This window comes from Nyctibius grandis, chromosome 13, assembly GCF_013368605.1.
Source record: "Nyctibius grandis isolate bNycGra1 chromosome 13, bNycGra1.pri, whole genome shotgun sequence".
In the NCBI taxonomy this organism is placed as follows: Eukaryota; Metazoa; Chordata; class Aves; order Nyctibiiformes; family Nyctibiidae; genus Nyctibius; species Nyctibius grandis.
Window position 1 is genome coordinate 2,384,396 of NC_090670.1, and position 25,184 is coordinate 2,409,579.

General features: G+C 38.5%; 1 protein-coding gene across 1 annotated transcript in view; it reads left to right on the forward strand.

The window, feature by feature from the left end:
- The first annotated feature begins 10,368 nt into the window (after window positions 1-10,368).
- LOC137669632 (connector enhancer of kinase suppressor of ras 2-like) overlaps window positions 10,369-25,184 on the forward strand; it is a 196,367-nt gene continuing 181,551 nt past the window's right edge. The window contains exons 1-2 of the mRNA XM_068411826.1: window positions 10,369-10,409; window positions 11,287-11,360. Of these exons, the coding sequence (XP_068267927.1) occupies window positions 10,384-10,409; window positions 11,287-11,360 (100 nt within the window). The 5' untranslated portion in view covers window positions 10,369-10,383. The remainder of the gene's footprint in view (window positions 10,410-11,286; window positions 11,361-25,184) is intronic.

Genomic DNA, 25,184 nt, shown 5'->3' on the forward strand with positions numbered 1-25,184 from the left:
CAGAATTAATTGCTGTATAAAGTTTTCTTTAGGCAACTCCAACTACCAGCTCTCAAAGACTTTTTTTCTTTCTCTGACAAGGTGACTTCAGCTATTGAGACCATGGACAAGTTCATCAAAGATGTATGAGCAACCAGTTTACATGGCTATTTGCAATAAATTGATATATTTCAAAATTAATCTTTTTTATCTCACTTTTTCATGGCTCAAAATGGTACATATTGTTGTTTAAGTGACAAATCATGTAATTTAGAATTTTAGGGGAAAAAAAGCTTTCAACGAAGCTTTCAGCCTAAACTATTTTTAATCCTAGCATTTTCTGTGAATAAGTAAAAATATGAAAATGAATTGTGTTGTGAAAAACCACTAAAACAGCTTTTCCTCTAGGAGATTATAAATATCTGTATATATAGGCAGAGCATTCAATTAACATGAAAAATGTTCTACTAAGTTTCGTGATGATGTAGTGCGAGAAAGCAGCGATACAACAAAATTGGTGAGCTATACAAAAGGTGTAAGAACTTTCTCAGAAAGATACACGATTATAGAAATGTAGGCATTTATTAAAAAGATATGATGCAGAAATGTTGGGAATGTGGCACTTCATCAGTAAAATGTGCAGGCGGCATTAAACATAAGCGACGGTGTGTGTTTTAGTTTAGAATGCAAAATGAATTTATAAATAATAGATGGAACCAGTATTAATAGTTTTACAGAGAGATGAATGGAATCAATATTTTTCCTAACTCTTTCAAATTAATTTAAGACAGCTGCACAGTTACTCCCCTTCAGCGAAGAGCTGAGGATGTTAAATGGGCAGCTTGTATGATGAAAAGTTATTATCCTGAGATTAGCCTTGGAGGAACTATGATGAAGAGTGAGATAATATTGGAATATATGGCTTAGATTTTTATTTAAACTTGAGCTTGGTGCTGCAGGTGTGAGTGATGGTGCCTTCAGCCAGCGCCTTTTACTCCTCTCTGCAGCACCGTCGCCAGACTCACATCACCCGTCCCAAATGAAAGAGGAAATTGGCAGCGAGTTGAAAGTGAGCGAGGAGGTGGAATAAGAGCTGAGTCAAGCAGCGGGAGACCTGGTCTCAGCTAAACCTAGTGAGAAGTTTTTGAGCTACATTTATGATGTTCTAATTTAACCTCTCTAATAATAAAAAGCAGACCCAAGAAGGCACAAGGACTGGAAGCTGAATCCACTCTGAAAATGAAGTGAAATAGTCACTAAAATCATCGAGCTCTTCCAGACAGAAGGCACAGGGCCTTGTCTACAGGAACCGTGAAATAAGAGTCAAGTTCTTAACAGGTTTCTTGTCTGTCTCACCTTTGCACAGCACTGGCTCACAGTGCTAACCACCTACTGAGGGGTTTTGTAGCCAAAAATTGCTGCTGCTGCTGCTGCTGCTGCTACTGCACTGAACTTAGAAATAAAAACACAACAACTCGAACTGCAGGAGATGTTTTCCTTCAGAGAAAACCTCTGTACTGCAGCTGGTGGGCTGAATTCGACTGGAAAACTAACAGAAGCTTGAGGAACAAAACTAGTAAAACTCATTGAGATGGGGAATTGCTGATGGACGTGTAGCGAGGCTCCAAGGGCAAGGCTCGGTCATGGCTGTATCTGTGTTAGAAGAGTCTTGGCTCCTTTTTTGGCATTGGGTATTTTGATACTTGCAGCCATTAGGGAGCATTTTTAATCATTCTTATAGGCAAAACACGAGCCTCATTAAGAGAAGAGCTAAAAATGCAGGTTTCTCTCACTCTGGAGAGTGTGAAAGTGAAGACGGACTCCTCATGGAGACCTGAAAAAAAAAAAGCTGTTATAAGAACTTGGAGAACAAGGGTCCTAAGGAAGCACTCAGTAGTTTGGCTATCATCAGAAGGTAGAGAGCATTTAAAGAATTGCTTCAACTGCTGAAGACCCCTGGAACAAGGCGAGATGAAAAGACTGTTCCCAGATTTCAATGACAGGGCTGTGGATAGTCTTTGTTGGCTGAAGAACATATTGTCGAGACTGTCCTTCCCTCTCAGGGAACAAAAGGACTACGTCTGGCTGCAGAGCTGTCGAGACACCCGGCAGAAGGGAGGAAACGCCGCGGGCTGGGAGGAGGAAGGTGAGGAGGAGGTGCAGATGGCAGGGCGTTTCTGACAGCTATTGGTATGAACAAGGCTTCTGAAGGGCAGGTCTTTATTTTGGAGCTCAGCTCATGCAATTTGTGACTGCAGGAGAGTGAGAGAGAAATGAAAGCTGACCCTGAAACACAGCTACAGAGCTTTCCAGTTCTTGGTAATTAGTTTATACCTACCTTGGCTTGATCAGAGCACTCCTTGTCACCATCTAAAAAGGTTTCAGGCTGTCCAAGTGCATTTTGAAGAGAAAAGGAAAAGATGATGTTGTTTGCTTCCCAAGCTCTTTAAAAATAAAACTACCGTTGCATGTAAGAGAGAGCAGAGCTGGAATGGAAAGAGCAAAGGGAGAATCCTGACAAGTGAATTACAGGAGGAAAACTGGTTGCTAATACAAAGGCTCCTGGTTAAGAGCAAAGAGCATGCTGCCGGGATGTACTGGAAACCACGACAGGACATATCACTGTCATCTTCTTGATCTCTTTAAATATCAAAGCAAGTAAATTTGGGGAGACAGGCTGAAGGGAAGAGACCTTTTTGTTCTGCATCCTTCTTTTGTATTAGTGTTTTACTGTGTCAGTGTATTACTACAGAGAGGATGAAAATCTTCCAGTTCTGCATTTAAACCCAGTGTTTCATCCACCAGTCCTTCACAGACTTATCAAGGGCAGTATAGGGAGCTTCATGTATTAAATTCTCTGAAGTAAACATGGTGAAGGCTGCAGCGGATGTTTTGATGTTAGGCTAGTCTGGCAAGTATTAGCAGTCTACATGAATTTTCATTTTCTAGTTTACAGATTATTGTATCTCTTTTTCTGTTCACAATATTAAGGCAACAACAGATTTGGCTCTAGTCAAGCACTGGGAATATCAATGTAGTCACTGCACAGCCAGTCCTCCAAGCAAATATTTAGTCTAACTAAACATCGTGAATGAAGAGGCTATTGGAGTATAAAGTAGGAGCATAATCTCCGAGGTATTAACCAAGGCATTATTAGAAATACGTAATAATAGCAGGGCTTTGCAGAGATACTAAGATAAAGAAAAAGCCATCTTGAGAATGCCTTCAAGAAAAGCTTTGCCTGTCACCAGTCACTTGGCAACATTAAAGACAAGCTTGGACTGAAAATCATGCAGAAAAATGAAGATGGCATAATAATCATTGTTATAATTTTATGAATCTGACATTCTCCTTGCCAGCATATCCTGAGTGACCCCATCAGATATCTCTGCAAGGCAAAATGACTCTTTTAATATTTAAGCCCATGTTCAAATATTTCTGTAAGGCAAATTTTACTATGGGATGATGGAGAAGATGATGATGATGAAGCACAAAAGAATAAAATGTCTTTTCGCAGTGGAATACTTCTCCACATCATTGCCTGGATTGCACTCCAGTGCTCTCCTGTACGCTTGAACTTGAGCTCGTCTCTCCTGTACCAGCAGAGTGTGAGTGTCCCTCAATGGCAACATAAGTCCCCTTTGCAATGTTGCTGGACTGTTTTCTTCAAACAATAAATGTTACACAGAATACACAGACCGAGTTCCCTGAACACATTAGGAAGCTCAACAGGCGATTTTGTTTCAAAGCCCACTTTCCAGCCAGAAAATAATGAATAACAAGGGAATCTGGTATCGATAGTTTGGAAGTTTTATTACTGTTGTCAATTTTCCCATTATTATTGTTTTTTCCCGAAGTTATATGGTTTACCTAATATAGTGAGAAGCAGATGGTTTATTGCTTATACGATTCTTGCAGAGGAAGTATATTGAACACTTTCTGGTTTTATCAAATAAATTTTTTCCATTTATTTACTAGAAGAAGGGGAAAGGCAAATATAAATTATATTGTATACAAATGCATATGGAGATATTGACAGGAAATGAAATATATTGTAGCAATAAATTTTCTAATATTTTGTTTTCTTAAAAGGAAAGAAGCTAGAGTTAACAGCCGCTCAAATTTTAAAATTCATAAATGCAAAGATTTTAGGGCCAAAAAGAGGAGTTATGAAAATGTAGTCTGATCTAGATAATACCTACATAATACAGGCCACTGAGACACCTGTAATAATTTCGGCATCACACTGACAGTTTCTGTTAAGCTGGAACATATTTTGGAAAGAGATTGTCAAGTTTTGCCTTCAGAAAGTCTCATGTTGACCCTGTGACTGTTGATACCATAAGCCCTGTGTTTTGGAAAACTGAATTAAGAGAGTGAATCTGTTCTGAGCGTAGAATTGTCTGCCCAATGCAACAGGATCCCCTCTGAAGGTAACAAGTTGCATGTGAGACTCAAATAGACTTGCTAAAGATATTTTCCTGTTTCTCTTTAATTTGGGTACACCACCCAGGCAATTCTGAATTTAGCAGAACTTTATAGTTATTCCCAGAGGAATTCTGTGCAGAAAAATTATAACAAAGGATCTTCTGTACTTTTTCCCTGTTTACCAAACTGATGATGGCAAACTGAAGAGATAATTATGCAGATGAGGCACCAGTATTACCAATGCTCTCTGTTTTCCAGCAGCTAAAATTAAGTCTTACCCAAATATCTGCATCCTCATGAAGTTTACTCTTCTGCAGGAAGGAAGCTGTGACTAGTTCTGGTGGTAAAAGTCTCTGTATCAAAGCATCCTTTTCCTTGGCAAGGTAGAAGCGTATTTGACAGGCACTTCTTCAAGGTGCTTTTTTCTTGTATCTCTGCTTTGAAGATTGTCACAGTGATTCACAGGTTTGAGCGTGCCCTCTTATTTGGAGCTGTTTGGAAGACTGTAAACATGTTGGCGATATTAGCAAGCAGACTAAAAACAGACGATCCTGTTTCCATTAATATGAAAACATTCCAGTATTCTCTGCTCAAAAGAACACTTGCAGTCCCAATCAAAGCAACACATAGTACGTCTTCTGTGGGAAAAATTTATTCGTGTTGTAACTTCACAGTGTCTTCACTGAAGTCAATGGATTTATATTAGAGAAGAACTATATTCTTTATATTAATTTTTTGTATGATTTTAGATACCTTTGACATTAATGCACTTAGGGTACATTTAGAACTCTGAATATGGCTGCAAAAAGTGATCATTTTTTCCTAGAGGTATGTAATCTAGAGAATCCATCTTATATAAACCACTACTGATGTCAAGGAATTGTAAAATACCTAAAGGGCAATTTCTGAAAAAAAATAGATGATATTATGATAATAGTGATGGCAAGATGGGATGAAATTTGCACTGCCTCTGTCCATACTATACATGTTTTGTGGCTAAATAGAGGACTTCAATCTCAAGAGATGTCAGAACAGGAGGTTTTGGGAACACTAAAATATAATAAGCAAAAAGCGCTGCACAAAAACATCTCAGCAATGTCGAGACATATTTTTTAGCAAGTGATTATGAAATAATTTCTCTATAGTCCTGAAAAACAGAATATTTATTGCATTTTTGCAATGTTAGCCCTGATTTCCAAACCATTTGCTAAGGGTGTTTTAATACCAAATAAATGTAAGGTATCATATATTATCAGTAACAGACATTAATAAAACAGTTATATCACTTAACGGGGCATGAGAAATATACATTTCTAATGAAGCTCCATGTAAAAACTTAATATTAATACAATACCTGTGACTGAATAGCAGAGACTACAGTGGGTTCCTATGGAAAAGACACTATAAAATGTTGTAACACTAAACATCAGCAGTAAAAATTAGCTGCGCGCTTCCTGTTCTAAGAGGTAAAAGTTTCTTGCTTTTGAAGTTTGATTAAGTTACAGCTTAATCAGGGGAGAACAACCTGGTGGGTGACGGGAGCTGCGCGGTGCCGCCAAGGGCGAGGCCAGGCCCGCGGGCAGGGCCCGGGGCTCCCTCAGGGCGCTCCCCGCCGCGTGCTCCCTCGGGCGGAGCGCGGAGCGCGGGCCGGTAGATGGCGCCCCAGAACGGGGAACGCCGGCCCGGGGCTGTGCGGCCGGGCCGGGCCGGGCCGGGGCAGCCGCCCCCGGCAGCCCCCGCAGCGGTGCCACGGCCGGGAGGCCTGGACGAAGGAGAATACGGGCTCGTGCCTCCACGGGGCGAAAGTACCCCCCCGCACCAGCTGGGGCGTGTGTTGGAGAAGACACAACGTGTGCTCCCTTAGTGTACCCAGCCTATTTTAGCTAAATATTTAGTACTAAATAGGTAAGTAGCTAAATATTTACTAAATATTTAGTACTAGAACAGATCTATCGTATTGCACTTGTTGGGAGCTGGCAGTGGCCTTACCCTTTCCTGACAGCCCTCACATGGACTGCCCAAAGCATGGGAAACCTCCTCCAGCTCTTCTGAATTTGTGTGAGGACAGTCAAAATCCAACCCTTCAGCCTGTAAACTCAGGGTTAGGTAAGGCAAGGGTTTCTGTGAAGATGGGCTGAGAGAGTTGGGGTTGTTCAGCCTGGAGAAGAGAAGGCTCCGGGGAGACCTTCTAGCACCTTCCAGTGCCTGAAGGGGCTACAGAAAAGCTGGAGAGGGGCTTTTTACAAGGGCAAGTAGTGACAGGATGAGGGGGAATGGTTTTAAACTGAAAGAGGGGAGATTTAGATTAGATATTAGGAAGAAATTCTTCCCTGTGAGGGTGGTGAGACACGGGAACAGGTTGCCCAGAGAAGTTGTGGCTGCTCCCTCCCTGGCAGTGTTTAAGGCCAGGTTAGATGGGGCTTGGAGCAACCTGGTCTGGTGCAAGGTGTCCCTGCCTGTGGCAGGGGGTTGGAACTAGATGAACTTCAAGGTCCCTTCCAACCCAAACCATTCTGTGGTTCTATGATTCTAAGAATGTCTGCTGATCTCGATCACAAATGTAAGCTGGCGTTTTACTTCCTTATCACACAAGCTTTACTGATGTCATACAAATTCACCAAAGGCATTTTTCTTGCCCTCCATCTTTGAAACACAAGAGCCTCGAGAATTAGGATGCAAAGAAGAGATTGCCTGAAAGCAGCATCAGCCAGAACCCAGCTGAGAACAGAGCTGATCACAACTAATAATTCAGCTACATTCTGTTTTTTAAAAATGTTGTTTTCCACAAAAAGCAGATGTATAATACGTGAATGTTACATGATAGAAAACCTTAATGATAACCAAGAGTTCAATAGTAATTTCCTTAGAGATTTTTGCTTATATCTCCATTAATAATATAAATTATAAATGTCCTAAGTTATAACATTACATAACCACTTTTTCAGGGGATTCATGACTTATTTAACCTGAAACTGCAAGCTTATGTTTTCCATAAGGGCTATCAAATGCAATGTCAAGATTTTCTTAAACTAACCTGCTTGTAAAGGACTTAGTTCAGAACATATGGGTTATTTCTTCATCAAAGAATATGAGAATAATTGTTACCAAATGAAAACTGCAAGGAATATATTATTGCCCTAAGTGTTATACTAACTATGTTACCAGGTTTGAGCATAATCATTAATTGGCAAGTTATCACTGGCCATGAAATACACAAGAACATTTAACTGCCTCCCACGGTGACCATGAAAATACAGAGAATGATGGTTTAATTAGTAATCCCAGAGATACCAGGCAGTGCTCAAAAGCTAAAGAGCTACCAGCGTTATTGCTGTGAAGAAGGAGGGACTTGAAACCTTTCATTCAGCCTTAGGCCTTTGCTGTCAAAAATGATAGCAGTGATTATGGCCTGAAATTACCAGATTATTTTATATAGGCCTTTGACAACAACGCTGCATCATATAGTGAAAGGTCTGTTCCCTTTCTCTGTTTCAAATGCCTTATTTTGCTCCAATGCCTATGCAGACTTCAGTCAGAAACTATTTCTCATTTACATGACCTAGATAGAATAATAGTGAGAAAGATGTTCCTTGATCTTTTTCTCTGTTGATTTGCTATATTCAGCCTGGAAGGAAAACATAATCATGGGAATGCATTGTTTCTTTCATGTCAGTATTAGGAAGCAATGCAAGGTGGATTGGGGGATAGATCTAGGCAGAAGCCTGGCAATAAATGGACAGAAAAACACATGGAATAGCTTTAGGGATTACACAGTTTTGCTTATTTTTTAAAAAAGTTCCTTGTTTAGTGACTTTTCAAACTTGATTTTACTACAGTGACCTATAGCTGACAATAACTGTGAGCTAGGTGATTTAACTCTAGCACCGCTGTGTTTAGAACCGTGTCAGTAACAAGGACGATAGCTCAGTGCAATGGGTGGCTTATTGCATGATTACTCATTTCAGAGTCATTGCCTCAGCTGGCATACTGGACAGCCTATATTAAAAAGTGCTGTGAACTGACTTGAACTGTGGTTACAGAAATAGTCTGAATGCATCTGGACTCCATCTGGCCTTAGCTGTTGTCAGTTGTGTCCATTACTGTGGTCAGTCGCAGGTTCCTTTTCTGATCTAGACAAGGCTTCCCATGTTTCTGTGGTATTCTCATATGGCAGCGTGTGAGAAATAAATCTTTCTTGAAATAACAAAGCAACAAGCAGAGGAAATACCCAGGTACAATCTCCCATGGACTGCCACGATGAACATACCCGCGAGATAAGTTAAAGGAACATTTGTCTGGGTTTAGAATGATTTGTGACAAACCATGGCTATGTGCACCGGTCTGTGCAACGGATAATAAAGCTAAATAAATCATCTGCTCAAGAAGGAGAGGAACAGAGTTACCATTTTTAACAACTTTAAATATTTCATTCCAAGAAATAGTACAAAAAGTACTACTTTTTATTGTACTATTTTTTGGACGGTTGTCCAAAAGGTTGTAGAATCCCAAATTACAAACTGTAACTAGTAATAACAGAGAAGAAAACAGGACATTATCTAGTAGTCAAGATCTTTCAGATAAATTACAGTTAGTGCCTGAACTAGCACCATGGTGGTGAATAACAGTATGAATAAAAGAAAATGCAAACCATCTTTGTGGTGAGGAGCCTCAGTAACAGGACATGAAAAAGTTTTAAAAAGTTCTCGTTCTGAAAATGGAAGTGCTGATTCCAAAATGATAGTTTTGGCCTTCTTTTGTCATCCAAGGACAATTAAAATGAATGGAAGTATGCCCACTGACATTGATGGGCTTTGAATTCAGGCTCCATCCTCTTTCAAAAATATGTCAAAATATTAAAAAAAAAGCCTGCCCAGTCAAGCACGGGTAGGAAATGTGAGACAAAAGGGCATTGACAGAAGGTCTGTCAACTTACAAGAACTGCAGAAATAGTCCAAACAATCATGAATGAAGATTATTTCATGTAATTGTGTCCAAATGCTAAATTCATACACAACGTAGCTTATCTCAAATCCTTCCATGCTTGTATTGAACTTAAAAGAATTTACAAGAGGTGATCATTTTGTGAAAATAGTTTTAAGAAAGCATGGCCTCAAAGCCAATAGCTCGTACAGTTTCCAATAGCTAACAGAAATATTTATTTATTCTGAGTATCTCAATTCTAGTCCACTATTCCCTAAAAAGAGAAGTATTGTGTATTTGAAATCTCTGTCATTATTATGTCCATTGTAAACAGCTGCTTAGACAGAACTAAAGCTATTGAAAGTGGTCTCCCAAAACTCGTAGAGGAAGCTGACATGCTGTTCAGCTGGAAGCAGCCTTCTTGAAGAACTGATGTGAATCCTTTGTAAAGGAGATCTGTGCTCTGAGCACTCAAAATACATCATAGAATACTAATCACACTACTTCCCAAAGTGAAAGGAAAATAAAAAAGGATAAGAGTGCATCACTGAACTGAGAATGGTACATCTCTTTGGAGACATTTTGAGGGGGAAAAAAAAAGGATGCGTGTGTGCATCCTTATCTATATAGACTTAAAGAAGAGCCCTGAAACAGTATAGCATAAATATTCCATTTGTCTTTTATGTTCCCCCATATGAGAAAGAGAGGACGGATCTCAGCCTGGGTAAATTAACACAGCTCTGGTGGAGTGAGGCAGGCATGGTAACGATGTCGTCTTCTTACCCTCATGTGCTGGTGGAACTTGGAGCAGCACAGGAAGAAAAGGCACAGATGAAATATTACTGAAAGGAAAGGTGGAACTGCTTTGTTCTGTCTTTTTTTTTCTGGAATCTGAGTTTCTCCCCCTAAGATAAAATAGTGGGGCTGCATATCTCGGACAATGGATCAAACAGAAAGCACGTATCTCTTCAACCACATGATGTAGAACGCGTGCTGCATGAGGTGCAGAGAGTCACAAAAGGGTCCACAAAGCGCTGTTTGGCACATCTCATTAAAATGTTTCACCTTCATCTTATGCAAGGGTAGTAAACTTCAGTATTAGGAATATTTCAGATGTTTTTCCCCCCCTCCCTAACAAAAGAGAGAGATTGACTAGTGGTCCCAGTGCTTTGAATCGAAATACTTGCTATACTTGTCTGTGTTAAAGTGCTGTAGTAGTAAAAATTGACTCTTTGATGCTGTCATTCTTTCACTATAAAATGAGCAGCTCATAGGAGGAAATATATTGGCTCTGAATGTGGCCAGAAAAAAGAGTTTTCTTCCCACAGTTTTTTCTTGGGTAGGACTTTTTATACTGTGTTTGACATTCTGAATTACATGATTACACAGTATAAGACTCCAGCAACATTTTGTATTGTAAAGAGGGAGATGCTCAGCATTTTGCCAGATGCCAAGTGATATTGTGATATTTCTATCTTCTCTTTAAACTGAGTGACAGTCAGCATATTCACAATGAAGCCAAGACAATCTGCTATCAAGTTACAGTGCTGATATTTTCCCTGATGAAGATCCCAGAGCTTGTTGGAATAAAGCTCCTTAAAACTCAGTGTCTGGAATAGCTCCAGCTTGAATTGCTCTCTGTGTAATATAATTTTATATTTGTGCCTGTCTAATAAGTAGATCACTGGGTAGAGGCTTTTGTAAGTAAGTCTATACGTACTGCACCATTTCCTGGCTCTGTGCTCCAGTGTGTTGCAGGCTGTGTGCAGTGGGGGAGGTGCCAGAGCTGATCAAGCAGTGTAATTTTATACATTACTGAATCAGTGCAGGAGAAACCTGGAGGGACAAAGCATCATCTTCTCTTTGGACTGCACTGTAAAATTCTACAGCTCTCTTAGCCCAGCCATGCTCTGATACATTTTTTCTCTCCTTTTTCTGATTTTGGTGTGAATGATAAAGTGATCTGATGATGGCTCTCGTTATGGAACCTATTAGCAAGTGGACGCCCAAGCAAGTAGTGGATTGGATGAAAGGTAAGATCATTTATTACCATGTATTGTCTGTACTTTAGATCCTTGCTATTTACATATCTGCTGTTGTATTCTCTGTTTTGGGAAGAGTTTATTCAGTTTTAATAATCCATATGCTGCTTTGCATAGTAGTTTTTGAGACACGACTGAAGAGAGAGGCTGTTTAAGCTGTGCAGCATGTTGTTGGAATCTCTGCCGAGAACTGAGTAGGGATCATATGCGTTTGTTGGTAAATGCAGACATAAAGTGTGTGTGTCTCATGGCTCCATTATGCACTGCACAGTGTAACGTTATTATGTTTGGCTGCTTTAAATTTGCCCTGATTAGGTCTGTTTTGCTCATATCAGGTGATCCGATGCAGTGGCTGTGCAGCACTTGTGTGTAGTTTAGGGTACCACAAGGAGCATACGGTGCCAGTGACTGGTCTGAGGAATTCTGCTCCTTTGGTGACATGTCCTGATTTGTTCAGGCTTCCCAGCCGCTCTGGCTCGTGCCGCTGTTGTGTCCAACGCACCCCCGTCCCCGTCCGTCGCTGGTACCGTGGACAGTGCAGCCCGTGCCGTGCGTGGGGCGCGTAGGGGGGATGCGCAGGGCTGAGCACGGCTTCGCTGGGGAAACTCTTCCCGATAACTTGACAGGAATGATGATTTCCCTGCACACTGGCAGTTTCACAACACAGCCATAAGCTGTGACATGTTTTGCCTTACAATGCTCGGCTGTGCTGCAAACAGATTGGGTTGGGTGGGAGGGTGAAGAATCGTTTGTGATGACAAGTGTTTTAAATTTCTCCAGAGTGAGGAAAGATGTATTTCCACAGTAGGATGCATTAGTGTTGTTATGCATTGCTTCTGATGAGCTGTCTGTCTCAGAGACAAATAATTTCTGCTACAAGGGATCTCCATTATATAAGGAGAAGAAGTGCAAATTTTGTTTGTACATTACTCATGGAAATAATTTCTGTAATGTGATTACTGAACTTATTGGAGGGTAAATTGGATGCCCACTGTAGTATCCTTAAAGCTTTCAATGTATTGTCATTAATAAGGGAATGGTTTAATTTCATTTTGCTGAGATACGTCTCCGTACTTAACTGAAATTGGGCTGTTTAGGTGCTCATCAGACACATGACAATTATGAGCAAACTATTCTTTTACAGCCATATAGTATCATGAAGCTAATGGTATCTAGGGGAATGTATGTAGTTTCTCAGCTGTTTGTGAACTGAGGTTAATTGGGAGGTCTTAAGCAGGTCATGGGGATGGATCCCGAAACCATTAGATAGAGGATGGATTCCCATACTCCTATGTCATTACTTGAAATCAATTCCTAATGTATGTACAGAGGAGGGTTTTCTGATCCACACCTTTATACATAAAAGATTTAAAAAGTGGACAGATTGTTATGCTATTTTAACTTATTACTTGAATTATAATGTAAATGAAATGTCAAAGTGTGTATAATACTTGTTGCTGAATTTAAAAATACTTCCTACTACTTTTTTGTCCTTTTTGCTAATTACATCTTGGGTAACATAATCCATAATGTGTAGTGCATACCACGGGAAGCAAGGTCATCCAAAGAAAAGGTTTTTAAATGTACGGAGTTGCCTGACAGTTAAATTTCTATACAAAGACTAGATACTGCATCCATAGGGGTGTCTGGAGTAGACAGTATTGTCGGTTGTGTGCCTCTGGGCTTAAGCATAAAAAAGTATAAGGCAATGAACACTGAAGTATTCACAAGATGATAGATTTTTTTCATGGTAACATGAGTGCTACAGATCCATGAACACTAAAGTTACACATTTGTCCATTTTTACCATGCTAATATTACCCCTTTTTTATCCCAGTGTTCACCTTTATAAATGCATACTTAATTGTAGCCAAAGAAAAGACTTAACACACACAAATGGAAGCATACCAGGATTAGTTTAAAACTACTTGTAAAACCCTTACTTTACAAAACTTGCCCAGTTGTGGCCACTGTTTACCTGTAATTGATGTTATTTTCTGTATGTGAGCTCCATTAGCTATAGGCATTCTGCTAAATAGCTATTAATGCATTAGAGAGGTTGGAGGTCTGCATGGGTAGCAATATTCAAGTGATATAGTAGCATTTACCTATGTCTTCTATACTGAAAGGCACACTTTGACAGCATTAAAAGATACAGTAAAGACACTGTAGAAAAATTACCACGCTATGAATGTGGAATATTATCTTTGCTATAGAAAGCAACATGTTAAACAATGTAAGAAATATTGCAAATGTAATATACCTTTTTTTGGCTTAAAAATATGTAGTCTATTAGCTTTATTTGTAAAGGTTGTAAATTATAAAATATTTCATAGGGAAATGATAGTAATACGTCTTTTTAACTTGGATTTATCATAATTATTTAAGCTATCATAACTTGCTTTTAAAAACTATTAGCAAAGTACATATTTTGAAATTAACTAGCAGTAAGTACCAGCAACATCAAATAATTGAAGAGAAGATGGAGGAAAGCCACAAAAAAGATGTTAATAGTTTGAGACCTGGCTACCCAGAATGTGTCCTGGTTGCAGTGTGCTATTATCAGGAGCAGCTGTAGCCGAAGTCCCCACCAAGAGGAGACACCCTTCTGTTCTTTTCCTTAAGGAAATGTTACTTGCCAAAAAAAGTAAAAATTGGTAGGCTTTAAGGAACATTATTATGACAAGTTGGCACCTTGTATTTATCCACAGTTCCTTTCTTGGGAACGCATTCAACTGGAATTCAACTTGGGAACTGCATCTGATGGCGTGGACAACCTGAAAAGGCCATGCAAGTCTTTAGAAATTGATTCTTGAGGCTTACAGGGGATCTAGAAGTTAAGACTTTAGATACCTCTGTGTTAAAGACATTGTCTTTACACAAAAATATTTTGTAAAGTTTAGCAAATACACAGCAGAAGGCACTGTGCTTAAAAAGAAAGTTTTCAAAGGAGCAGAAAGCATTAATTGTGAAGATATTTTTAACAACAGTTTTCAGTCACTATTCTTTTTTTTCCCAAATTTTCCAAAATTTTCTATTTCTCTAAATGGTTTTCACTTCAGAAAACAAGCAAGTATTTCTCCTGGTATGCATCCATTTCTTATATAACTTAAATGCTGGGGATATGTACTAGGGACCCAAAAGGTACTTTAAGAGAAAGAACTTTGCCTTGCTCAAATTCCATTATGGCACTGTTGGACAACAAAGATTACCCAGAAAGCTTGTAAGTGCATTAAGAATCAGAGCAGTTTTCAAACTTGGTCAGTTTTTCATTTGATTAATTCTAACATACTAACATGAGTAAATGACAAACTACCCTTCAGTATTTACACCTGTAATGCTTCTGCCTGGAGACTGAATGCTTTTTGGCCCAGAAACCCCTGCATTTACTGTGAGGCTCGGTGACACTTGGCAGTTGCAAACACATTGTCAGGGTGAGCACTCCTAAACGAAAGGCCATCTGATTTAATATGCAGGAAAGGAATCCTGTACACAATTTGGGGGTCTTGGAGGGGCAGAGGGGAGGTACGATGTCTTACTCCTGACTCTTACTTGCACTTAGAGTTAATAAAAGCATGATAGTTTGTGTTTTCATTGTAAGTAGAATCTAAAAGGTATTCTCTGTACTTCTACAAATAACAGCATTTAAGATTTTGTGCTTCCTAAGTGAAGCAGTTTACAAGTAGGTCATTTACAATGTGAACTCATTTACAGTTCAGTGACACCCCTGTCCAAATAAATACTAACTTTTCAAAACAGTCCAATGAAATGAAATTAAATACAATTCAATGAAATACAGCTGTGACTTTCAGAGAATGGAATATTAGACAGCTGAAAATTAAAATAGGAAGCCAGTTATTTCTTAAGTACCTGTAAGTAATAACTCCACATGGAGTCAGTTATTCAAAGTCTTGGGGACTGACAGTAAGGTTTGTCTGCCAAAACAGCCTGCAGTGGAGGTTTCTCTCATAATGAACGCTCAGCTTCTGATACTCATTTCGCAACCGCAACCCATTTTTTCCCCTTTAAACCTAGAATTTCTTCACTCTCAACAGGAGATGCAGACATGAAAAAATAAAAATTAATTCAGTTGGTAAACTGATTAACTGTGCTGCACTGATCCTGTGCAGAATAATTATATGTTTAGCTGAAGGGTTTTCCTTAGCATGTAATTCCCTGATTTCAAGCTGGCTCATAAAAGAGAAAGGAAGGGAAGGAGGGGGGGACGCTGGGAGCAGGGAAGCTGATGACGTGAGTGGACTTGTTAGCATTCATGTCACGCAGGGCTCCGGCAACCCCTTCTGAGCCTTCTTTGGCTTTTCATTAGATCACTACCTGTTCTGTAGCAGTATGTCATAACCAGGGAGTCTCCTCTATTGACAGAACGTAATATATAAAATCTTAGAGCATACTGGAGACACAGCTGAATATTATGATCTACTGCAAAGGCAGCCTCATAGGTACTGAGCTGGCTCATACTTAGCTTCCTTGATCCCCCTTCATGACCTTAGAATCGCATAATGCAAGAACTCAACTTCACAAGATGCAATTTGAAACTTGAGTAGACAACCCAGGCCATATCTTATCTAGAAAAATGTAGGGTTTATAACATCTTTCCAGTTCTTTCTGAAGACAAATAGGTTTGGGAGAGAACTGAGAGCCACAAATAGAGTAGCCCTCAGAATTAGCATTGAATTTTCAAGTAGTTCTAAAGTAAAGGTGTCATCAATTTCCTTCTACTCTCACCAATTTCAAAACTGAAGCAAACAGTTTACTGTTGTGGCTCCCCCTTGGATTGTGTTCCTCCAGTACCACATTTCCAGTTGTCGCTAGGCAGTCACTGAGTCAGATTTGCCTGCAGTTCCTCTCCGACTCCTCTTACAAGTTTCAGGCTGTAATACTTTTTAGTAATGTATTTTGGCAACAACTACTCTGTTGAATGGTGTAAACTAATTGCTTTAAAAGGGTCAGCAGAGCACACCTCACAGTTGACTACTTTGCAGTATAAGTGGTTAAGATCAGATTTCAAGAAGCAGGTTCCCAGTGTTAGGTACAGTTAAGTGCTGGAATAAGCTGTCTGGGAAGGTTTGGCCATTTCCTTTGTGGAAGGTTTCGAACACAACTAAGAAGACCTCAGATAAACACCCCTCTGGAATGGTTTATGTACCCAGCCAGTCGACAGCAAAATGACTTAACGTCTTCTCAAGGCTTCTGCCAGTTCAGACGAGATCTTGGGATGGTTTCTTGCATATGTATGACCCTCATCTTTGAAACATGTGAAATGGTCCCAAAGAAATTATAGCTCTGTCTTCCTTCTGGATATTTCATGGATTATGTTTTCCAGAATACCTGTGTGAGAAGGCTGTCCTAGCTGCAGACATAGGTAGACACCTGGGATGAATCTGCATTTCAAATATTCTGAGAACTAATGTCAATGGGAAGACTGGATTAAGGGGGCAACTACAACTTGGTTAGGAGAGGATATGAAAAAATCATACACAAACTGTAATCTAAAAGTTTAGGATCGCAGCTCAGTGTCTCTTGGAAAGGAAGTCTAGCACTGGTGAGTTGCTCTCATGATGAGTAAATATGTTATGAAGATACACTGGAGTTTTCTTCATTCTCTTTCCTTTTTTTTTTAATTTTCTCTTTATTTTTTTGAATTTATCTTCCATTGTCTCGATTTTCTTTAAATTCTTTTTAATTCTCATTTTCTTCTAAAACATTTGCATATCATTAAGAATCAGTATTTTAAAAAGTTACTGGCCAAAAGACCTGGCAAGCATGTCATGTTTTTGTTATCACCTATGGTACACATGGAAAATGAAAGCAAAAGCAGTTAATATTGACTATAAATTGTAAGTAATAAAGGTATATGTATAACTTTTAGACATAGCAGGAAAAATATTTAGCTCTAGTGAAAGCCTAGCAAAAGCAAGTCAGAAACAAAGTGTTTGAGATCAGATCAGTACTCTGTTCCAAGTGTCTAAAGTTCAAAATTCTGTTGAACTTTAATGTTGTCTTTAATTGTTGAACAATTAATGTTGTCTTTTATAAGAAGCTAATGGCATAGCCTCCTGAGAGCAGCAGACATGGTATTCCTCAGAGTTTCAGCATCAGAAGCAAATATATACCCATTCCACTTTTATTAACACTTTACAAAAGCCCTATTACTTTCAACCTGAGAGGTTAAGATATACAGAGCTCAGAAGCAGGATAACTAAGACCTGGTACCCTCAAGGCTTTGACTATCACCGCTTTCAATTCAGCCCGTGTACACTGGCAGCCTGGACGGCCAACAAAACACGCTGCTGAGTCCATTACTCCATTTTCGGCCTTCCCAGTAACCACGCAGCCATATTTAGTGTCATGGCATGCTGACCTACACGCTGAGTAAGGTGTTGTACAAAGACCTCCATATCTCAAGTCCAGCTGTAGTGTTCTATGGAAATGATTTGGCCGAGGTATTTCTGCATCCCTATTGCTATTACTTCATTTTTACTAGGAGCTTTTTGAGGACCAATTATTACTGGTCTATATATCTTCCAAGAACCAACTGGATTAGCACTATCTCCATAAAAGATTTCAGCAACATTTAGCAATTTAATGGTCTATATTTATTATCTGGAGATTTAGGGATCTAGTCTAAAATTTCCCTGTCTATAAAGCAGACACATTCAGACCTTTTAAATACATGTAATTCTGCTTGCAGAGAAAAGTCTGAGCTCGATGAATGTCTCTCAAGTCACATTTATCAAGCGTAACTAATCTTCCAGGTCATTATGTAAAGAAATTTATTTTATTATCTTGAACCTTAATACAGGCAGCCAGACACAATTGTCATGCATTGCTGTGTCTTGTAACCTTACCATATGTTCTTAAGACACATTAAGCAAAATCCCCAACTAACTTCAAATTCTGACAATTATGGGGACAACAAAGTGGCAATGCAAATTCAGAAGAGATCAGCCTTCTCCAGATCTCCATTATTTCACAATGTATCATAGTAGGAAGCAAAATTCAGAATAAATTGCATCCTGTGGATGACACTTTCAGATCACATTAAATGAGGCACTGTATGTCAAGAAACTGCAAAGATACTGGATTCTGCTGAGAAATAATATACTTCCATGGTTTCTTCCCAGACATAATCCTGACAAGACTTTCTTGCCCTACTAATTCTGGGTTCTAAATTTTTCCTTGCTTTGGCAGGAATGACACCAACACATGTACTATAACATTGAGAGCTCCATGTGTAACACTTCAGAGTTACTTTTACAAGTTTATAAAATGCGTTTTTCTTAGAAAAATAGCAGAACATCTCAGTGTTACAGTATTTCTGGCTACCTAAGTGGGAAAGCAGTTTTAGAAATGTTACACTTTGCAGAAAAATACATTGTGAATAGCATTTTAGTGTGTGTGAGAAAAACACTGTCTAGATGGTGGAGTGTCAAAGTTCTGCTCCAGTTCCTATGTCTCAAAACCAGTGGGAAGGCAGCTGCATCCTTTCTGGGTCTGTCCTCAAGGTAGTCCCTAAACATACACTATGGGTCAGATGGACACTTCATGTGCTTGAGTAAAAAAATATTCCTACCAAATGAAATTTCCAGACGTCTGTTTCTGACAGGTTTTATGTCTTGCATTTCTATTTGTAATGAAGGAAAAAATGCATGAGGCAGAATAAATATTACAACGCTTGCATATGCCAGGGAAGTAAAAAGTATGTTACAATTTGTCCTGAGGTGTTTTGCACAATTGTTTTAACACCTACAAAGGTTTAAAAGCTAAAAAGGAACAAACCTATCCTTTTAATGCCATTCTTTCTGAGAGCAGCTGTCCTGCTGTGCTGACAGAAATGGAGGTTGTAGTTCTACTGGTGAAATTAGTGACACTGTTGATATTAAATGAAGCATTGCACTTCATAAACTACAATAGTATAGACTACTGCTGAGCAATAATGCACATTCATCCTCTCCCCCCCGAATGATTTTGTAGATATCTTCTAAATGCTACTTTTGTAGTTTAGTTTTTTTACTCAACATGAAACTTTCCCCTGTTCCCTGACGCCATTGTAGTGATGACAGGAGTTGGGAAGATGGAGCTTCATGAGTTATCATTATAGGATTCAGAGAGAGGAAAAAATCATAAGGTTGTATTTGTGAAGAGCTCTAGTGACGAATCAAAATGAAATTGTTTCTGATTAACTAATACTCAAACAGGTCCCAACAAGTATCCTTGTTGACTTTCTATAGTGATGCACTCAGAAGAATTCAAGGCCAATGCAATGTTTGGTTTTACCTACTCAAATTCTCCACTGTTTTACTGTTTTCCAGTAAAAATGAATTATAAAAAGAGTGTGGTGCATTTTAGTTATAACACAGGTGATATGTTTAAAATAAAAATGTAGCAGACAGTAATTTTACAAAATACATTCAGCTTTGTTCCCTACAAGCGTGTCCATCTTTTTCATTCTAAACATCATAAAAAGCCTAGAAAAACTCTACAGATTTCAGGAGTTCTTAGGGCAGAAAGTGTCTCTTCTATAACTGTACTGAAACTACTACAACTATAGAAAGGACTAATTTGACACATCTGCTTTTTAGTTTACATGGAGAACTACCTCTGTTTGAGTTCAGACAGACAATAGTGTCATCAGCCTGACAGCTCAGACATAGCAATTATCACCTGAATGAAGAGCACGTTAGAGCTCGCTCTCTCCACCAGCTTCCCCTGTTCTCTTTTCCTCTCTCTCCTCTTGTTTATTCATATTATTCTCTAGCGGTATGTTTCTTGCCTTTTTCATAATCAGATGCAGAGCAAGCATCACTTTGTGAAGTAATTCGTTCATTTAACATTAAAAAATTCTAGCTCTGCCCTTATACATCTCAGAGAGGGTTGCAGTGATTAGGAAGTCAACTGCATTCAAAATCCAGGAGAATGTAACAAAGAGAGAGCAATGGGAGAAAAGAGGGGAAGAAAGAATGTGGGGATGATAAATTCCTTTCCTCCCCTCTCCCCAGTGTTCTCTGATCCGTGTCTGGTCCTGCGTGGGAGTTTTTACTGTCCTGTAGTAGGGAGTTCAGGTGTATGCTAAACAACAGAAAGCTCAGCTGCTGTCCTATGCTATCAGTCCCAAAATGTGAATATTTCTACTTTTTCCAAATAGTCATGTCCATACTAAGCATTATAGATAACAGAAACCAAGTGACATATATCAGCAAGTTTTGATCTCAAGCTTGGCAAACTAGGAGTGCTTCTGTATGTTGCAAATCTGTGCCATACCATCAAAATATTCCTTTATAAATAAAGGGTCACCATTTCGACAGCCTCAGATTAATTTGAGCAAGTTGAAAACCACCTGCCTAAAGAACCCTTGCGCAGCTTCTGGTGGCTTTAAGGTGTGGTTGGAAGAGGGCATATGTTGATGTTTCATTGATTCTACAGTAAAATCTACTGTGAATATCAAGGATGCTTCTAACTTCTCTTTCAGGCTATGAAATGTTGCTTCCCTGGAAGACGTGGGGGAGATAGTTCAGCAATGAGATCTGTTTATGAAATTCTTTGCAATGGATAGGAACAGAACTTGTACTAGATAGGAATGTGCTGCAGTGGGCACATTCCTAAAACCAGGAAAGACACACGTACACATCTGTTATTGATCACTCAGCATGAACAATGAGCTCATAATGAAAATGTCCTAAATTACAGAACACTAAGGAGACATTTTAATTGCCCATTGTCAAGAGATTTTAATTGCTTGTTGCCAAGCCACACTGAGAATTTTCCTTAGTTATATAGAAAACAACTTTATGGTTTACAGAGGAAAAAGACATTCAAAGCAGAGAAAAACCACTTTGAAACTGTCATTTGAATCATGTAGTTGGAGGGAACAGGCAGAGTAATGTAAGAGAAGTTCAGAACTAATAGAGAAGTTTAGAATATTCACTACTTGAATGTCATATAAAAAGAAATGGATCCATTTAGTGCAGTAGATCAGGGATGATATTTTCCAGAAATAAAATTTGGAAAATGAAGAGAGCTAGTGAATAATTCATCAAAAATACAACAAATAATTATCTAAGTAATAAAACAGAGAAATTATAACAATAAATAGAGAGACAGGAAATTTTCACATAGGCAATAAAAAGGCACATAAAGTTAAAGGATAAGTTTAAATAATTATAATTTTCTTAGAAAAATGGAGGAAAACACTCTGAGACTTTCAAAAGTAGACTTAAAAACACGAGCAAATGTGCTAAGGAAACTATCACATACTGAAAGAAAGATACACTGGGGCATCTTATTAGCTACTTCTTGTTTCTTTGATAATTCTCAGGATAAATTATCAATAGCTTTTGTGGTAGCAGCAGCAATCATTATTGGCATATCAGCAGTGAGGAAATACTTTAACTAGAAACCAAATTGCTCAAATGATCATTCAATGAAAGTGTTTTAATTCAATATCTGAATCATTCCAAAAGCCATCAATATCACTTAGAATGTGAAAAAAAGCTTTCATATTCCCTATTTATTGAGGGCTGCTCTTTGCATGTTTTCTCCACTGTTAAATTTCATAAATTTTACTATCTAAAGGTAGTTCTGTAGTTATTTCATTAATAACGTCTCCTTTATGAGGTCCTTTAGTGTCAAAATAGCATGCCTTATTCTTAAAATATTTTATATATTTCCATTTTCTATTATGAACAACTTTTTCAATGAAAGGATGTTGATATATGAGGAAATCTGGCATTAGAAATTAATTAATTCCACATAACCCTTGGCATTTTTTCAAAGGCATTGGTTTTCAAAGGTATTTAAGTATCCCATTAACATCTTTGATAGGTCTCCAGCTTCCATGTCATATGTCCAGGCAGAAATTCCATGTGAACCAAAGCTGCCTGGTTCTTCTGTGCAATGTCAGGCTGGCCTGCTGATTGCAGACCGTACAAAATGATTCACCCCAGTGCTTTTTTACTTTCTTTTGTCATCTAATGTCATACTTGATTTGAGCTGCTGAAATTCTCATAAAATTTGTTCATTCAAATCTCATTAATAACCTGTATTTTGAGGGGAAATTATAGACGATATTTCAATTTTTGCTTGCAAACTGGTAAGCTGTCACATAAAAGGACAATGTCACCAGTAAAATAAAACCTTATAGCATACTGTTAAGCCATGTTAATGCCATCCTGGAACAGTCTGTGTTTGTTCTCAGAATGAAGCAAACAATGGTGAAAGAGCAGAGGGAAATAAACTGCATCTATGGTTAACCCTAGCAGGCATTCATGCAAGCTTGAGTTAACATTATCTGTGCAAGTCACGCCTTGGACTGCTGTCTTCATGCTGTTAGGTAAGTTTTGTGAAGATGATTAAGACAAGGCCAAAATTATACAGAAAATTAATAAATTATGTAAAATACTAACATAATTATTATAATTTTGAAGCAGTTCAAGATATACCAGAATGAATTATATGCGTCTATCAGACCATCACTAATTCTTATGGAGCCAATGGCTTTCTCTACTCCACAGCTACCATCCCCAAAACATGGTAATGAAGCTCCATGACTAAGCATTCCCTAAATGACAACAGAATTTGCATGTTTTGGTTTTGGTGCAGAAAAAGAACACAGATTTCTCAGAAAAAAAAAAAAAGAACCATTTAGTGACTATGTTAAAATATTGGCCAACCTCTTACCCTAAAAAAGTATGTTTTGAAACAGAAACTGTGATTCTTTGGAGAGTTAAAAATAAACAAGTTTTCTAAATTACATCCAAGCAGTACAGAGGAGTTTGAAAGTAAGCTTATTCCATGTTATTTCAGTCTGAAGGTCATCTTACCACTTTCTGTAGGCAAGATTATTTGGCAAACTTGATTTATGTGTGTAGATGACCAATTATGCTCTGAGATAAATTCATGTGATGCCTCAAAATTATTGGAAATTGTGCATTTGAAGAAAGCATGTGGTCTTCCTTACGGTCCATCCCACAATCTCTTTATCTGTACTAATCTTAGGAAATGGGCATTATCTGAGATTTTTACTGAAAAAATAGAAATTAAGTAGCATTTCTAGGCTATGGATGCACTATCATCTGTGTTGCTTTCAATCTGAATGACTGTCAATACCACTTGTGCAGCAAAACAGAACAAGAAAGCACATTTTATTATTAAGTTTTCTGCAATAGATATCCTAAAGCTAAGTGAAGTTGAGCTCGTATTAGTGAATCTCACATACAGGTTAACCTGGTCCACAAGTCAGTCTAGTAAATGAGAGACAGCTATGCAAAAATAAATCCATTATTACAGTGTAGCACTCTTTATATGGAAGTGTCAGTAGATCTTGCAGACTGGCTGTTCTGGGTATGATAATAAAAATGATCAAGCAGTGCAATAATTAGGAAATATTCTTGAGGGACACTTTAGATCACAGTACAGTCATGCAGTGGTATATTCTCTTTTTTGGTTTAAAATTTATAGTGATCTACCAAGAGTTGTCTTGATAGAACCGACTAACAACTAGTAAAGAAGCAACGTTTATTAAAGCCGTGCTTATTTCCAATGTTCATTATCTTCCATTTTGCCTCTGCGCAATTTCTGTTTCCTGCTTCTGTGTTTTAACTCATTGGTTTGACTCTAAAAATAAATAAATGCTTACAGACAAGGAGGATACTAACAAGAGTTGAAAAAACCTGCCTAGAAATCCATTGAAAGAAGACATAGTAGTCTAGTGCAGTTGTGGGCAAATGCAGGTATGACTTCTGATAAAAAATGCACAGGCAATTACACAACTGCAACTGTTAATGAAAGTGAAAAGTACTGCTTATATACAGATGCACTGGCACTGGTTTGCAGATACATCAGATTGGAAATGTGTACACTAATGTAAAGGTAAATATGATGTTTATGATTCAGAAAATGATCATTTTCCTAAATCTGTATCAAACCAAGTTGTCATGGTGGCGTTTCCATTTTTATCCCGATGAAAGTACATGCTAATGTGATCTAAACTTGGATTCCAACAGACTGAGGTGATAGAAAGCAGCCAACATGCTTTGAAAAAATGTTGATACTTGTACCCTCATCCGCTCCTGTTGAAAGCTAGAAGGTAGATTGCACGGTCTGTTCTCACTGCTGTTATTGCGTGGTTCACTTCTGTTTTAAACAACAATCACATTTCAGTCCACAGCTGGCATTTCAGTTAAGGATAACATTGGCCTTGTGCAGCTTTTACAACAGAGTTTAAAACACAAAACTGTTGTTGTGTGGTTCGGGGCATTTGTGGATTGCTAAAGAGAATGCCCACAGTGACGGGCAGAGTTGGTAGGGACTGAAAGAGAGATGAGAACTTCAAACCAAGTATGATGCAGATAAAGGCTCTGAGCTTTACAAGTAATGAGTATTTCAAGAGCAACAACTCTTAATAGTGACAGGGAGACACAGTGAAATGCAGAGAAACGGCAGTTATTACCATTAGCATCTGTAGCACATGAAAGTTTCGTTTTGGGTGCTTGCACTTTAGAATCACAATGATTGTTCCACAGTGCAGGGAAACTGCTCCAGGAAAGAAGATCTGGCTAGCAATGGCTTCACTGGGGAAATCACATCTTCAAGACAGAAGTGTTTTTCTGCACACATAGAGCCCATTAATCAAGGGAAAAAAATTAAGCATATTATTCATCATATTTTCTATGTTTGGATTTGAAGTGATGAGAATTAAAATAATGATCTTGACTATTATTATTAAGTAATATGAAATGGTTCGTCTGAAGGAATGAAGGAATAAATACGATTGGGCCTGCGAAGGTTCAGACATCT